This window comes from Chenopodium quinoa, unplaced genomic scaffold, assembly GCF_001683475.1.
Source record: "Chenopodium quinoa cultivar QQ74 unplaced genomic scaffold, ASM168347v1, whole genome shotgun sequence".
In the NCBI taxonomy this organism is placed as follows: Eukaryota; Viridiplantae; Streptophyta; class Magnoliopsida; order Caryophyllales; family Amaranthaceae; genus Chenopodium; species Chenopodium quinoa.
The window spans coordinates 2,385,795-2,403,133 of NW_018743946.1; the positions used below are offsets into that span (position 1 = coordinate 2,385,795).

Sequence of the window (17,339 nt, forward strand, 5' to 3'; positions counted from 1 at the left end):
ACAACTAATAAATCTTCACTTTCACATTTTCATTTTTTTAATCAATTCATTCACTCAATTATTATTTACTTTAATTTTTTACTATCTGAAATTGAACAACGCCGTTCAATCAGTTGACTATGTAATCAATGTAACTTTATCTATAATTATGTTGAAGAAGAAAAACTAAGGGCATATGTCTTTATTTACTTAACCTTGCCCTTTTTTTGATAGATTCTTCAATGACTTTTATTGCATGACATACCTTAACCTTCTTACTTGGTAACATCATATGAAAAAAAGATAAAAGATGAATACAACAATAATGTATGTAGATAATTTCACGGTACACTTTAAGGTTTTTATTGTTTTTTTTTTTCATCGAATTTATTTGAGATGTGTCTTTTGTGGAAATCAGCTTGGATTCTCTTTAGTTTTTACTTGATCAAGTTATCATCTTCATAGTGATGAGTGGATTATAATTTAGAAATGCTTAATCTAAGATAGTAAGAAGTATATGAAACGATATATTTACAACAGGTACGATACATTGATTTGAACCAATAGGAAATCAAATGGACTGATCAAGCTAACAAATTATTTGTGCAGCTTTAGATCGATCGATTGTTGTATATGAGACTCAAGTTAAATTTCAAAGCGAATGTACAAAAGCTTTAAGTCAAAAGGTGTCAGCTAAAATTTCTTATTAATTAATCAAATATAGGCAATAATAATGAAAGCAACTACATGCTAATGGCTTGAATTTTAAGCCAAATTAATACAACATAAATAACACTTTAAAAGATTAAAAAAAAAAAAAAAAGTTTTGATGGATGAGCTTATACAAAAGAGAGAATCTAAAATTTATTAAGAAAATGATAATGCATGCAAGATTAGAACATCGGAGAATTAGGAGGAGAAGAATTGACTAAGTTGAGAATACTATTCCAATAAGTCTTGTTATCTTCATAGTAATCACTCCCACCGCTTCTAGTAGTACTACCACTACTATTATCATTATTGTTATTATTGTTGTTGTTTTCTTCTCCTTGTTTTGTTGGACTTTTCGAACCACAAATATTTGTTGTTGTTTTTGTAGTGGTAGTATCACTGGTATTATTATTAGTACTAAGCAATAGTTCCGTAAACCCTTCTATGAAACCCTCACCGTGATCGTTATGATCATCTTGGTCGTCGTTGTTGTTGTCGTTGTCGTGGTCGTTATCGTGGTCGTGGCTTTGATGGATTGAGAGGGTGTTCATGTCGTGGAATGACAAAGAATTCATCTCTATCCCATTATCAAACCCGTCGCCGCCACCACTTCGCTTCCATTGATGATGATGATCTTCGTTTTTCACCATGTCTTGATGATGACTATGATGGTGGTGATGATGATCGCTGTTGTTGTGCCCCATGAATTCTATCACGGCCCCGGCCCCGGTCCCCATTGTAGAGACCGCGGCTGGGGCGTTCTCTGAGAAGCTTAAGGTTGACGTTGGTGACTCGATTCCAACACCTATTCCGCCTCCGATCCCGGATGATGATCCCATTCCAATGCATATAAAATGATCACTATTACTATTATTATTAGTAGTACTAGTATTAGTATTAGTATGGTTGTTAGGCCACACATTATGCCAGGCCTTAAGAACATCAAGACACCTCGGAGTGGTAGTTGTAGCAGTAGTAGCCGCAGTAGCAGTCATACTAAGATACTGATGATGAGCAGCAGCTGATGATGACGTCGACGACGACAACGGACCCATCGTTGAGACGGAGGGTACAATTTGGTGATGATCATTAATGTGAATGTCTGGTGACATTGGTGACAAAAATGATGAATTATTATTATTACTATTACTTGTACTGCTAGTACCACGGAGCTTGGATTGCCGGGCAAGGCGAGCCTCGGCCTCTAACCGAGCACTCTCCCACTGAGCGATGTGGCTCAAATTGGCCGCATTCTTCGACTGCTGCCCGCCGCCCTCGGCGGCAGGCAGCAGTGCATCATTCTTAGGCTTGTGGGTCACTGGGTCTATCCCCATCTTAGCTAACCTCTTCTTCAGATGGGTATTCCAGTAATTCTTTATCTCGTTGTCTGTCCTCTTTGGTAAATGTGTTGCAATGGCTGACCACCTTGTACAAAACAAACGCATACATCAGAAAAACGTACTAAATTATCTAGTACAGTACATAAAAATGATGCAATGCAGTAACTAGTAAGTTGCAGCTAAAAACTTTAATTTGGACGGCGATTGTCTTACAAATAAAATAAATACAAACAAAATAACTTTAGAGACAGAGTGAGTATTATATGTACGGACATATATGTATATGATCATATGATATAATACCTGTTGCCTAAAAGAGCATGAAGTTGAATGATTGTTTGTTCTTCTTGTAAGCTGAATTTTCCACGCTTAATATCAGGGCGAAGATAGTTAGTCCATCTAAGTCTACAGCTCTTGCCACATCTTTGAAGGCCTAATCAAACCATAATTAAATAAATCAATTAAATCAACCATATGATATAATTCTATGAAAATGACAATAACCTTATAATGTATGCATCAAACTATATTGTTAATTGTTTCATAATTAAGAAAATAGTGTATGGAAAAAGAGAGTGATTAGCTAAATGATATGATTAATTACCGGCTTTCGTCGGTAAGGCGCGCCAATTGCCATGACCATGTTCTTCAATGTAAGCAAGAAGCTTTTGATCTTCTTCAGGAGTCCATGGTCCTTTCTTTAGACCAAGTTTATCACAGCAAGGAGATCTTCCCATATTTTTTTTTTATTCTGGGTTTTTTTGAAGTGTAAAAGAATGAAAAAAGAATGGGTTGCCTAACTCTCTTTTTACTTTATAAGGTGAGCAAATCTCATGGCCCACATCGTCAGCAGTTGCATCCCTATTTTAATACAAAAATTGGCTATGTTTATGTATATATCTTATATGGGGAAATAAAGTTCATTTACTTGTTTACTTTGATTTCATAAAATGAAAGGAAAATAACACGAGTACCATTTTTGAATTAAAGGAGATAAAATCGATCGGATAGATTAAAAAAAACTTAGATATCAATTTGTCCTTCATTCTTTTATAAATTTAGGTAACATGTTGTCAGTTAAAAACGTAAATCTTAAATTTTCGTATTCCTCTTGTACCTGTCAAAACTCAAAACATCACAAATACGGAGTAGTTAATTAATTTTAACTATTCGTTTTTAACTTTTTTGTACTTATACTGTTATACAACTTTATCTATATGACTTTTAATGGATTATAAAAAGATAAAAACTTTTATGTACGGAGTACTTGTTTGATTATGAGCGGAGTGAATTGAAACTCGTCAAACTATCTTTTATAAAAAAATCGGTGTTAATTATATAGTGTAATATAGACCAAATAATTAAAAATAAAAAGGTAAAAGAAGAAACATATGGTATATAGAGAAGCTGAACATGCAATAAATAAGATGGGGTAGTATAAGAGAAGGATCAGTAGGTCATAGATGGGATAAAAGAATTAAATGTGCATGATTCAGCGATAGCAGTGTATGTAGTAGCATATAGCTTAGAAATCAGTGATGTATACCAACATTACCCCTGCAAAAATCCAGAACTAACTCTTTGTGGCATTGGAAGATAAGGAAAAGTATATTCCTTCATTAACTACAACCCTATTTTTTTTTACTGAATACAGTAAGGAAATTTTGTATTTATTACATCATCATATTGTCTCATTGGAGTTGTTCAAGTGTGTTAAAGTCTGATCTTTTCACATTTGTTTTAGAGAAGACAGATCAATTGTATTTTTGGAAGTTTGAAAAGTATGCTTGATTTAAGAAATGATTTTTTCCAAAAAAAAAATAAAAATGATATTGAGAAATATAGGTGTTGATTCATTCATAAAAGTCGTTCTGCCCTTAAAAAATTTTGTTCAGATTGAATGAAATGGAAGAAAAGGAAGGAAAGGGAAAAGAAGGGATAGTGTATCTTTTATCTGAATAACAAATGAAGATAGACTTGATTTGGAGCGAAAAGAAATGAAGAGATGAAGTTGTGAAAGAAAAACTCATCATTCTCTGCTTTCCTCTTCTCCCCTTCTTTCCCTTCCCCTTTCTTTATCAAACTCACTGTTAATCTAATTGTTATGTGTGGACTTGACAATTAAATAAGACAATAACGATGTTTTAGATTAATATTGAATACTTCGTTCGACTCTTGAGGATTATTGTTTTTTACTTTTAATCTGATTGTTATATGATTTATTTTTTTTATCAAATACATGTTATGTGTAGATGTATGTGTCTATGTGACACTCTTACACTTAGATTGGACAAATACAATTCTATTCTATAAGTAGGACGATGTACAAATACATCTAATGTATACTTGTATATGGAGGCCACATACATGTCAACATGTGGCCTAAAATTGTGACAACATACCACAGTACAGGAAAATTAAAAATAAGGAAAGGCTGTTCATTTCTAGGGGGTAGTTTGGCTTCTTAGAGCCAAAGTGGAGATGTGAAAGAAAGTTCCCAACTAAAGCTCTAATTTCTTCACCATATTTCTGTTAAATTAAAATTATTTTTATAGGTTATTCATTATAATTCTTCTTTAAAGTTACTAATTTTTACTATAAAAAAAACATTCTCAAACATGTTTAATGCTCAATATCTAAAGGGAAGTTACTTTTTGGCAAGATTATGAAGGGCCATTATATGCTCTTGTGAAAGGTTATTCATTATAATTCTTCTTTAAAGTTACTAATTTTTACTATAAAAAAAAACATTCTCAAACATGTTTAATGCTCAATATCTAAAGGGAAGTTACTTTTTGGCAAGATTATGAAGGGCCATTATATGCTCTTGTGAAAGGTTATTCATTATAATTCTTCTTTAAAGTTACTAATTTTTACTATAAAAAAAACATTCCCAAACATGTTTAATGCTCAATATCTAAAGGGAAGTTACTTTTTGGCAAGATTATGAAGGGCCATTATATGCTCTTGTGAAAGGGAGGTATAGATCCCTATCTTTGAATCATAATATACTTTAATACTCATGCTTCCTTACTAAAGAAGAGATTATTAGATGGACAATAATTTAACACAACTCGTGAATGTTGACAACTTGACATGACTCCTTTGCAATACAAGACGGTGACAACTTTAGTATAAGGTTACCAAAAATAATACGAAATACTACATATCGTGTACATATGTTGACGCACCAATTAGGATATAATCTGCTTATTATTAGTATTTAGCAAGGTAATATTCAACGTCCTTGGAAGATCTAGGATTTGATCAATGTGTATGTGTTCCTTCTTCAGAATTTCTCCATCGTGAAGTCTTATCACGTTTACCATAAAGCCAATCAAGCAGCATATTTTGTTATCTCGCCATACAATTTCAAACAAAACTCATCAAGATATCAGACTGTAAATTTGCATAATTTATATATTCTGATAAGTTGGGTTAAAACTTACAAGGTCAACGGAAGATTTTCTAGAAAATGTTATATATATTCGGGTGTATCGTGAATCCAACAAAATCGGATTAGATTTTACTCTTCATTTGATGATTAAATGAATAACAATCCCTAAAATGAGAACAAAATATTTATGATTGCACCGTTGTTGGAATCCAATGTATCTCACTTGTGAGTGTCTCACATTGGAGAAAGAGCTGAGGTGGTAGAGGAGTTTCTCCTACTATTGCCAATTGATTTTAGTATGGAAGCTCTTAAGCCTACTTTGTGGACCAAAATCTCCTCTTTCTTGTTCGGGTCGCCCAAGCCCATGTCATATTATTTCGAAATTTAACAACCGTGCACCCGAGTGTATATAACAATCTCCGTGCATTCTTTTCTTAAAAAAAAAATGTAAAGGCACCCATTATTAAGGCCCATACATTAGAATACGATCCAAATAAAGACGAACAAGAAAAGTAACCCAAATCTACAAATTTTGGACTTGAAAACATCTTCAGCCCAATACAATACTAGGGTTAAGTTTCGAATAGCCTTCTTTATATATATTCTCTGCAATCTAGCCGTTCTTTAATCATATGTTTTCTTCATCTTTTGCATTTTCTGAAAAAAAAAAAATTGATAAGCATTTTCGCGATTTTGTATGAAATGATTTTTTTTTTGGGTCAGATTATATAAATGATTATGAAATTTCAATGTGATTTTAAAATTTGGTTTTGAAAGATTGGAGATTTTAGCACTAGTACTGAAGGCAAAGTGACTAATTGAAGTAGTCATCGTTGCTTATATTATTAATTGTGCGAGATTAATTTTGGGAGCCGCTTTGCAGTATAAATTTCTCTGATTTTATATTTGCCAGTTTTACCCATATATTATTTTTCCTATTTATACATTTATTTACAGTAATATTTATTAAAAAATAATTAGTGATTTGGAAGGAGCTAATTTGAAATATATTAATGTTTTTTATGTTATGAATCTGCGTTGATTGAGATGTACAAATGGGAGTTAAGGGTATGGCCGTATGGGTTTGATAAGAAATAATTATCTCAATTAAATTTGATATTAAAATCAGGGAAACAATGAAAATAGTTAATGGAAAATCAACTAAGAAAAATAATCAGTAATTAACATTGTTAGACGGGTTAATACAGCTACTATTAATGTTATAAGATGAGGACAAAATTAATTGTTCAGGTCCAATTGAAATTCATGTACACTATTATATATTTATATTAGTGTTCAAATCCAATTTGATGTGTTTTAGTGTTCAAATCCAATTTGGTGTTTTTTTTTTTTTCAATTGATTTCAAATAAGATGGTTCTGTAGTAGGTGTTAAAGTTTTGAACCCTGTGAAATTGTCTGATAGCACTTGGAGGTGGTGATCCATAACCATTGGCCTATTCGAACATCTAATTTCTTTTATGACCATATTAGAACACTGGGAAGATACATCCTTATGCTGATCTAGTTAGTTGAATATGACACTTATAATTTACGTCTTGGCTTGCTCTTGGACTTGGTGGGTTGGATGCCCTTTGTTCACCAATGTCCATGGATTCATTGCTTTTTGGTAGGCTAATTGTTGAATGGAAAAAGGAACTGAACACAAATCTTCTTTGATTCGATCTTCATGAGTGTTACATGCTATTTCCTACAAAAACTTTTGTATACATCCGGTTTACACTAATATTAGTGTACATCGAGCAGTATAAGGGTAACCTGTTTTTGGGTAACTTTAAACATAATACAATTTTTATCTAAATAGACAACAAGAAAAGTTTTATAAAGGTAATTTAATTACATTTAATCATTAATAATTGATTTTTAGTCATTTAAAATGTGATTCTTTACTAATAAAGTGTAGATAATTTTTATTTGAATTGGATTACTTTTACGCATATTGGGGTAACTTTTATTCATTTCAGAGGCAACTTTTAATCACTTTAATCTATCTTTATAATGAATGTACAATAATTATTAGCACCCGATTTTTTTAAAAGTTTGTGTACTTCCTAATGATGCCGCTGATATCCAAGACTCCAAGAGTGTTTAAGATTTTGAGTTAACCAACATGATTAGAGATGATTAAAAATTCGGGCAGAGTCAGGCCTAACAACAAATGTCATGTCCAAATCTCCAAAAAAGTGATTGGGCTTGTTTCCAAAAAAAGGTGATTGGACTTTTCGAGCTATTTTTAGGCCGGATTTGGGGTTTAACTAAAAAAATTGTTTTTTGGCTTGTCTAAACCTGCCTATTTTTTTTATTCTAATTGGGCTAGGTTAGCGGATCGGGCCATAGTAAATCATCTCTAAATATGATAGGTTCTCCTTGACCATGGAGCTAGTAATCACTTTGTGAAACCGAAAGGATGAAACTCTGCCTTCTTTAGCTGAAGAATAAATATTTAGGTTTTGCAAGATCAATATTTCACATTTTGCCACCATAGGTGTCTTCAATTACATTGTCATAACACTTTTAATGAAGCAATTCTTCAAGTTTAGTTTCACATTGGGCTTCTTTGATCTTCAACACATTGGATACTTCCACTTTTCTACTCTAGCCACTTCACCATAAAGATTCCTAAAATAACTTTCTCCAATCTAGCCATTTTCCTTATCTCCTTGTTTTTTAGTTCTATCTCTTTTGCTAATTCAAATCATCATATGCTTTCTCCATTAATCTCAACCTTTCTAAACCTGATACTCTTCTTAATATGACACTCACATTCCTCTTGTTAGACTCTTAAAACAGAGTACATTAAGTAATTGACAAATTTTCCTAAAATTTGTGTCATAAATGACATTCATCAGAGTACTAGTAGCATTGTTGTGGTTCTTGGTATACAATTCCTATGTTTCTTAATATATTTTTCAATGCATTACATTGATCATTAATGTCTCACTTGAACTCTATCCCTTACCTTCTTTGTCCGAGCAGGCCCTCTAAGACACGATGTGGAAAGGAAAAAGGATTTTTTTTTTCTACCATTAATTTGCAATTAGATGACCAACCAATAGCCAAGAACAAAGAAGCATGCCAAGATCAACGAGGTCGCCGCGGTAAAAATAAATGGTAAGGAGTAGTATCAATAACATTCATTGTACGACACCTCCCAATGATCTACAAATTTGTAGTATGTTTTATCGAGAGTTATTTTGGTTGTGTCCGTTACACCATAGACAATAATCTTGCTTTAATTAAATCAAAAATCAATATATTTTGAAAAACATATTGGAATAGTTCAAATTATCAAAAATTAAAATAACGAAATTTATTTATATATATTAGTAATAAAACTAGGCTAAATTTATTGTAGGGACAGTGTCTAAAGTCAATATGATGTACCTATTAATATGAAGCGGAAGAAGTAAGTATATTGGGGAGAGAGAGGTGCAGGGAAGTAGACGTCGTAGGAGTCGATCTATCTTATCACGTGTGAATATGCTTGACAATCGTAGGAATCTGTGAAACTAACATTACATTGACAAGGGCAAGAGAACAAAATAGAGAGCCGCCAATAAGTTTTTAAAAAACTTGTAATCCTTTTTCATAGATTATTAACGAAAAGGATAACCAAAAGTTAAAAATAGCATCCACAATAAAGACAAATCCGAAGGCAATAACATTTTAATCCATAAAGGTTAACCTATTCACAATCCATGAGATAACTTGGAGGAGTTCTGTCGTCGATAAGTGCAATTACTAGCTATATCAAGGATCACTATTATGGAGATAATAAGTTCGTTCTTTTGGGTCGTCATTATTTGTTGCTAGACTATGATCATTGATCTTTGGGCTAGTCAAATAGTCCAATGCCCACAAGAATGGATCCTATGAGGTCACACAAAAAAGGTATTGGGTTAAGCAAGTTAGATGCCCATTTATGGGCCTCATGAACAAGTAACCAATCATGAATTGGATTGGGCTAGTATAGTTAGATTAGAGTTAGGATTTGGGCTTTGTCATAGACTCTTATTTAGAGATGAGATCTATAAATAAAGTCCATGCCTAGGGTTGTATGATATAACATAATTAATAATTAATTGTGCACCAAGCAACCAGTATTCCAAAACCTCTCTATCTCTCTCTCTCTGTACCACACGCCTATCCCCTCCCTTCGTGGTGGTTCGTGATTTGTTCGTTGCTCGTTCTACTCCATAGAAGGTCAATTGAAGTGTTCGATTGCAACTAACTAGCATTAGTGGAGGACTTAATCTGTGCATGTGGACCAAGAAGAGGAATCACGCTTGAGGTTCTTTATCTCCCCTGCTCTTGTTCGATCGCACGTGGAATCACGCTTCAAAGGTATTAATTCTAATTCTTTATGTGTTATGCATGATCTTGGGATTAGGTGCTATATGAATATGATTCATGTTTTCCGCATTCGTACCTATAAACTCCTACATAACTAACTTCATATGGTAATGACACACAACATGGTTTGAGTATGATGGTACAAAATGATATTAGTTCTGCCCGTATTGGCCTCAACTCAGTTCTTATTGCGACATGTATTAATTGCAATATAGAAAAGTTATACAAACTTATATTTAATTCGCTCAAAATTCAAAACTAGATAATGCTAAGTCGGTTGAATATTAATGTACATGTGAAATATTAAATCATGATCACTTGATCAAACAATATAATTAAGGGATCTTAAATCGGCTGTCCTTAATTATCTTACTAATTGTAATTTTCAAATATCGGTCTTTTTTAACAAATAATGTTGTGATCATGCAAATAAAATAATAATATTGTTAGGGATATCCTTGTTGATGTTTGCTATCGATATGGGATTTTAGCAAGAAAGGAGGTTGATTTTGGGTTGTGTGGAGGGGAAGATGGGGCCCTAAGACCTACAGATGTGTTACTTTATTTCTGAATTGTGGTCGTGATGTTTGTGTTGACTTGACAGGATCATCTCCTTTGACACAGTCTGGGCTATTTAATTTTGTTCCTAGACGAGTTGTGACTGATGCGACTCGTCGAAAGCGGGTCAAGTATGAATGTAGTAGGCAACAATTGGATATGGTTTTCTTTCCTTCTCCTTTTCTTCACTTGGGGAATTAGAGAAGGAGACTGTTGCGTTGCAGAAGCGACTCGGGACATTGGGCCTCGTGCTGCTACTCATATTTTCACTATGATATACTTTGCTATAGCTAGAGGAGTGGAGGCCTAGATGTATCTTGGCTACCCACTAATTTTTTATAGGTTTTATGACTTTGTCTGTTTTTGAGATAGTGTTCTGCCAATTATACGCTTCAAAATGTGTATTACATGTTACTCTCATTAATATATACAAGTTTTTATTTTGCCTTCATTGATGTCAATTGTGTTATTTTGTTTTTATTTGACTTCTTTAATGCTATTGGGCTTTTTCTTAAAGCTATTTAGAATAGTAGCAAATATTTATACCCTTAAAATATTTGTTTACATATTTTCCTCATTAATATAACTAACAACCGGATAAACTCCCAAAATGCATGGCTAGCTATGGCGTGCACTAGACTGGTTCATCGCGCATTAATCACTCTAGTGAATGTTTGGCCTAGCTTCTACAAGTGTTTCTCAGCCAAAGAATCTAAAATTGGGCCAAACAGGGGTTTAAGGACAACTAATTTCTGTTTCTCTAGAAGCCCAAAACAACTCTTAAAGAGTTTAGAAACAGAAGCTCCAAATCCAAGCTTCTACTTTCAGTTTCTCGGGAAGCTGTTTATACTCATTTAATGAAACTTTTATTGGACGATAATACCCTAAAAAAGTTAAAAGGACCGTATATCCTCTCTAAAAGTCAGGCCCTTTGGACTCTCTATCTTCTCCCCCTCTCTCCTCTATCTTTTGTCTCCATAGATTTATCCACAAGTACCTTCTCTATATCTGCTGCTAAAACCCCGAACGTCGGCCAAAAATTAGTGGTGGGTGGCGAAATTGGAGATTATGGTGGTGAAACTGGAAATCATGGGTGACGAAATTGGAGATTGTGGTGGCGAAATTGGTGCACAAACAGAGGAATGGAGGGAGAGAGAAAGGATTTTGATGAATCAGATGAAAGTTTAGATATCTTTAGGATGAGTTTTTAATTTATGGGTTGAACTTTAACAAGTGATAGACTTAAGAACAACATTAATGATCTCCATTAGTAATGGTGTCGTCGTGGTGGGAGGTATTAATGGCATAAAGTAGCAGAGCATTAGCAGGGCTAAAGTAGAGAAATGTGAGGAAAAAAAAAGGGTCTTTTATAATTAAAAAAAAAAAATTAACATGGGTACTCATTTCATTTACCAACTAAAATTTATCTTCAATTGTTATTAATCTTCATTTATCAGACAAATTTTTTTTTTTTTTTAAAAAAACATTAATCTTCTTTTATGAAATAAACATTACTCTTCATTTGCTTGGCCTACTGACCATACAATGACATTTTTCAACAGGCCAAACAATGTAAAACTGTTTCTATTTCTCCAAAAGTCAAAGCACTTCTAAATTTTGTGGCCAAACAAGTATGTTTCCAACAATTGTTTCTTTAGAAACAGTTTCTAGAGAACCACTTCTAAGAAACATAAACTATTTTACAAAATCTTGGCCAAACATACCCCGAGTAACGTAAATGAGTTTTTTTGATCTACAATGGAAAAATGAGGTTTAAATAAGTGAAGTTAACCTTCTATTAGTTAAAACAAAAGAAAAGCTGATAATCAAATGAATAAAGTTTACTTATTTTTAATGTTATAGATTTATGTTAATTTTTTGGACAAAATAAGTTACACTTATAAATAATTGAGGCTATTTATACAATTAAATAAAGAATACTCCTATAACATAATATAGCAATACCGTGTACACATAACCACTTTTTTTTTTCTTTTTTTCTTTTTTTTTTTTGGGGTGAAACACACAACCACTTATGCAACAAACACATGTACGGGATATTACAAACACATTGTACTTAACAATTATCTTCTCTTAATAAAAAAACCTAAACCCAAACTAAATTCCCATATAATATAAAATCACAAAGTTTCATACATGGTTGGCCATAATGTGTGACATGTGTTATTTATTTAGGGATTGCTTTGTCGTTTAGGGGTTACTCCATCAGAAATTACTCGGTTGGCCAACCACGTAGAAAATGTACCTACTAAACTTATGTTTGTACCAAAAATTACACCTAAGAAACATGTGATGTTTGATTCTTCAACCACAAAAGACAAAGCCTCTATATCCACAATAGATTCTCAACTATCCTTAAAAAATGCTTCCACGTCATCCACCTCAAAAGCTTCAAACCTTGTTCCTTTGACTAATCCAACTACTTCGTTAAAACCTGCATTCTCTCTCATTAAAAGCCTACGCCTCCTTCTGCGGGATAAATCATTGACCCAAAGAAAAACATATTGTATAGGGTAGCTCTTTCTGGGCTGCCTTGTACTCCGAGCCCTGACTACAAAATGTCCCTCTACTTGGCATGAGTACCTCAAACTACCTCTCAGGGGTCTAGTTATATAGGGTAGATCATGCTGAGCTTCCCTATGCCCTTAGCGCTTGTTTAACAAATTTCGAGTCTAAATAAATAAAGACGGGAAATAAAGTAACAAATGAATTTATATTAATATAAGAATTTTGGGTACAATATCTGTATAACAGTTTATAATAAAATAAACTAAGTCCTCTAATTCTGTTCCGCAGCTTGATGATGACACGTGTGTGACACCTGTAGGTTGACGTTTGATGACGTTGACTTGAGTTTGAATGCAGGGTGACATTTGATGATGTCAACCTGTATTCAAGGGTTTTGTTTGAATACACCTGAATGAAGGCTTTGAAACTTAGTCCCGTTCAAATGTGTTTGAGTGTATTTGAACAAATCGGCAGGAGTTTGATATGCTTGTTGACTTACTTCAGAGATAATCCCGTTTGAGTTTTATGAGCTCTTGGAATAATGATTTCTGGATCCTCTCAACTGATGGAGGAATGGTGTATTTATAGGAGATGAGAACCCCTTGAGTGGACTTAGTAGGTCTGGGCCTGACCCATTTTATGACTTAAAAGTCTTTTAACCTGGTCCATTTGATTTATTTTATAATCCGAATTGTATTTGATTAATTCGGATTGTTTATTTGGGTGGGCCAAAAATAATTAAAATGGATCATTAACATGATTTGTCCAAATTAATTTATTTAATTCAATGTATGACACTTATAAAATTTCCGTGTCTACAATTTGCCCCCTCGAGACTGTGTCACATACACGACTTGAAGTGTTTGGCGTGACAGGGTCTCGACCCTTTTATTTGACTTGGAAGTCACTAGTACCTTCTAAAAGATTGTCATCCATATAAACCAATGGAAGTACTAGATTTGGTTTATGGGAATTCTTGAGCCCCAAGGTTAGACTCCTAGTTGTACTAGGTTTTGATCTTCTAAAAGATTGTCATTCATATAAACCAATGTAAACCCAATTGTCAACACCCTCTTTTTGCCGAGATAACATCTCAACTTTGATCATTGACGGCTGGCCGCTTATGTATTACCTACTCACGTAGTCAAATCAAGGTAATTTATTTTCCCCCTTAACTTAATTACCTAGCCGTTAACTAGGATATACATGTTTGCATGAGTTGCATGTTGACCTTGTATTGCTGCCTAACTTCAATTCCTTGATGATCTGACTTGTCATGTTATGAGTTTGGTGAATTAATCAATCTTGCTTTTTTCTTTATTGATGTGCAGTACCAAAACTATAAGATTTTGGGTGATTTTGGATTTTGTCCACCGCCGAACTCCAAGAGACTATATAATCACAAAAACAATTCAAGGACTAATCGATTACTCGTTAAATTTGCAGCCTTTAATTTGACTAAATTTCGACTATTTGTCGAATTCCCAATCTTGACTTTCGTTGCGGCAAGGAGGTTTGATTTGGTGTAGCAACGAACAGCAAAAGGTACAAGTAATTGATATTCAATTTGTGGTACTCAATTTTAATTACTCTTGAATTGTTTTCCCTGACATCCCTATTTTTATTTTTTTAGCGGTTTGCGGTAAAGAGGTGTGACAATTTGGAGTATTGTTGCAGCAAGTTACTTATCAACAACAATAAGTAATTGATACCTAACTTTCACTTTTTCTGTTTCAAAGTTTCAATTAACAATTTTGCTCTCGTATTACGATGCTGCTGAAACTCCAAGCAATATTTCTGGCCATGTTGATGTGCTTTTTTGTGTGATATTTGGCTATTTGCACATTATTGACACCGAAATTTTGTTAATTATTAGGTATTAGATATATGTAAATAAGGAGATAATATAAAAAAATTATAAGATATTTATCTTCAAAATCTCATAGATTATTATCTTTTACTCTACGACTCTCTATATAAAGAGGGTCGAATTTAGGGTTTAATCAGGCTCAGATGGAATAAGTCACAAACACCCCATCTCCTCCCTACTACCAAACATTGTAGGTCCATAGTATGGAATAAGCCGACAAGGCCCCGTACTATAAACAAATATCAAACCCTAGCCCTTTGGAGAGAGGAATCAAGAGATCTACGAGAGTTGTAACCCACAAATTATCAATGAAAATAATTGTTCCCGTATATTTTTCTATATTCTGCCTCTTTAATTACATATTGCAGGTTTGAATTTTTATGGTTTACACACGTATACATCATACATAAATACACTTTTTTTTTGTGTGTGCGTATTTTGGTATGTTTGTTCTTTGTAATGTTGTGCATATGACAGATTCACAAGATAGCCATTGGTTGCCGCCCATGTCGCGATGGGTCAGGACCCTTTGTTATGAATCCATCGGGGATGTCAATTCATGTATGCTAATCGTTATGAACTTGACATCTTAAGACTGGCCGGATAACTTGAAGATTTGAAGTCGCCCTTGTCACGATGAGTCAGGACCTTTTGTTATGAACTCATCGGAGGCGTCAAGTCATGTATGCCAGTCGTTATGCTCTTGACGTCTTTAAGACAGGTCTGATAACTTGAAGATTTGAAGTCGCCCTTGTCGCGATGAGTTAGGACCCTTTGTTATGAACTCATCGGAGGCGTCAAGTCATGTATGCCAGTCGTTATGATCTTGACGTCTTTAAGACAGGTCTGATAACTTGAAGATTTGAAGTCGCCCTTGTCGCGATGAGTCAGGACCCTTTGTTATGAACTCATCGGAGGCGTCAAGTCATGTATGCCAGTCGTTATGAACTTGACATCTTAAGAATGGCCTACTCAAAATTCCAATACGAGATTGCCTTCATAACATACTCATTATACATGTGCCATGTCAAACAGTACACCCTCTTTTTTTTTTTTTTGCTTGCTTTGCTTTGTCGTTCACAGTTTATACTCTTGTGAGCTAAGAGTATAGTTTTTTTTTGGTTTTGTTTTGCCGTACATAGTTTATACTCTTGTGAGCCAGGAGTGTTTTTTTTATTTTTCCATATACAGTTTATACTCTTGCGGGCTAGGAGTAAGTTTTTTTTTTTTTTTTTTTTTTTTTTTTTTTTTTTTTGTCAAGCTGCCTACGTACTTGTTAAATAAACTGGTTATCTTGCAAGATCAAGCCAACGTAGTTCAAACAATGCTTTATTTTTTTTGGTAAGCAGTTTATACTCTTACTTAGAAGTTTACAAGGCTTTCACTTCATGAATAGTAGCGCTTTAAAAACTTGCCATTAATTGGACCTACGCACAATCCCTCAGCATCAACAATTTTGTATGCTCCATTAGTGTAGACTTCTCGTACCACATAAGGACCATCCCATTTTGATGTGAACTTATTTCCAGTTTTGCGCGAAGTAATGATAGGCCTTCTTACTGCCAGGACCATGTCTCCCACTTGAAAAGAACGAGGTCGAACCTTTTTGTTGAATGCGCGTGTCATGCGAGCTTGATAGCATTGCAATTTTTATTGAGCTTGTAAACTTTTCTCATCAAATGCTTCAAGATCAGCCAACCGAAGCTTGTCATTTGCATCACTAGTTAAATCCTCTTGAATGGCAATTCTTAGTGATGGAATTTGAACTTCTAAGGGTAGGACAACCTCAACACTATACACCAACAAATATGGGGTAGATTGTGTTGCATTCTTGTATGTCGTCCTATATACCCAAAGTGCTTCCCCTATCTTTTCATGCTAGTCACGCTTAGACTTTGCAACGACCTTGCTTAGCAAATTACAAAGCGTTTTGTTAAATGCTTCAGCTAGACCATTTGCAGGAGCATTGTACATGGATGACTTATGTTGCGTGAACTTAAACTTTTGGCAAAGGCTATCCATCAGGTTGTTGTTGACGAATGGCTTTCCATTGTCAGTGACGATTCTTTGAGGAATTCCATACCTGTAAATGATATGGGTGCGATTGAAATCGACAACATTTTCTTTTTTCACCTCACGAAGAGGAATAGCTTCAGCCCACTTAGAAAAAGTAATCAGTGGCAGCCAGTATATAAGCGTGACCACCAGATGACTTTGGTGTGATCGGACCAACCACGTCAAGACCCCATCCTTCGAATGGCCATGATGTCACAGTTGGATGTAGTGGTTCTGGAGGTTGGTGAATGAGGTTTGCATGAAATTGACATGCTTCACACTTTTTAACAAACTCTATGCAATCTTGAACCATTGAGGGCCAATAATACCCTGCTCTTTTGATACGATCATGAAGCTTAGGACCAGATTAATAAAATTCCTCTATTGTTTTGGTTGCCTCTTCATCTTCTAGACATCTCGGTCATATCTTGTCAAAAGATCGTCTATAAAGAGTCCCTTTGAAGAGAATAAAACGAGAGGCTCGACGGCGGATTTCTGTTCGATGTCGTGGATCATTAGGCAGCTTTT

The 17,339-nt window shown here is 34.2% G+C and overlaps 2 protein-coding genes across 2 annotated transcripts; both read right to left on the reverse strand.

The window, feature by feature from the left end:
* Positions 1-453: 453 nt before the first annotated feature.
* LOC110688986 (transcription factor MYB106-like) lies at positions 454-2,957 on the reverse strand. Its single transcript, XM_021865730.1, has 3 exons — positions 2,635-2,957; positions 2,334-2,463; positions 454-2,115 (listed from the first exon to the last, which is right to left on the reverse strand). Exons 1-3 carry the CDS (start codon positions 2,765-2,767, stop codon positions 873-875), a joined length of 1,506 nt encoding a protein of 501 aa, XP_021721422.1. The 5' UTR covers positions 2,768-2,957; the 3' UTR covers positions 454-872.
* Positions 2,958-16,634: 13,677 nt separating this feature from the next.
* LOC110689053 lies at positions 16,635-17,124 on the reverse strand. The gene is made up of 2 exons (XM_021865799.1): positions 16,990-17,124; positions 16,635-16,916 (listed from the first exon to the last, which is right to left on the reverse strand). The coding sequence occupies exons 1-2, from the start codon at positions 17,122-17,124 to the stop codon at positions 16,635-16,637; spliced, it is 417 nt and encodes a 138-aa protein (XP_021721491.1).
* Positions 17,125-17,339: the final 215 nt, after the last annotated feature.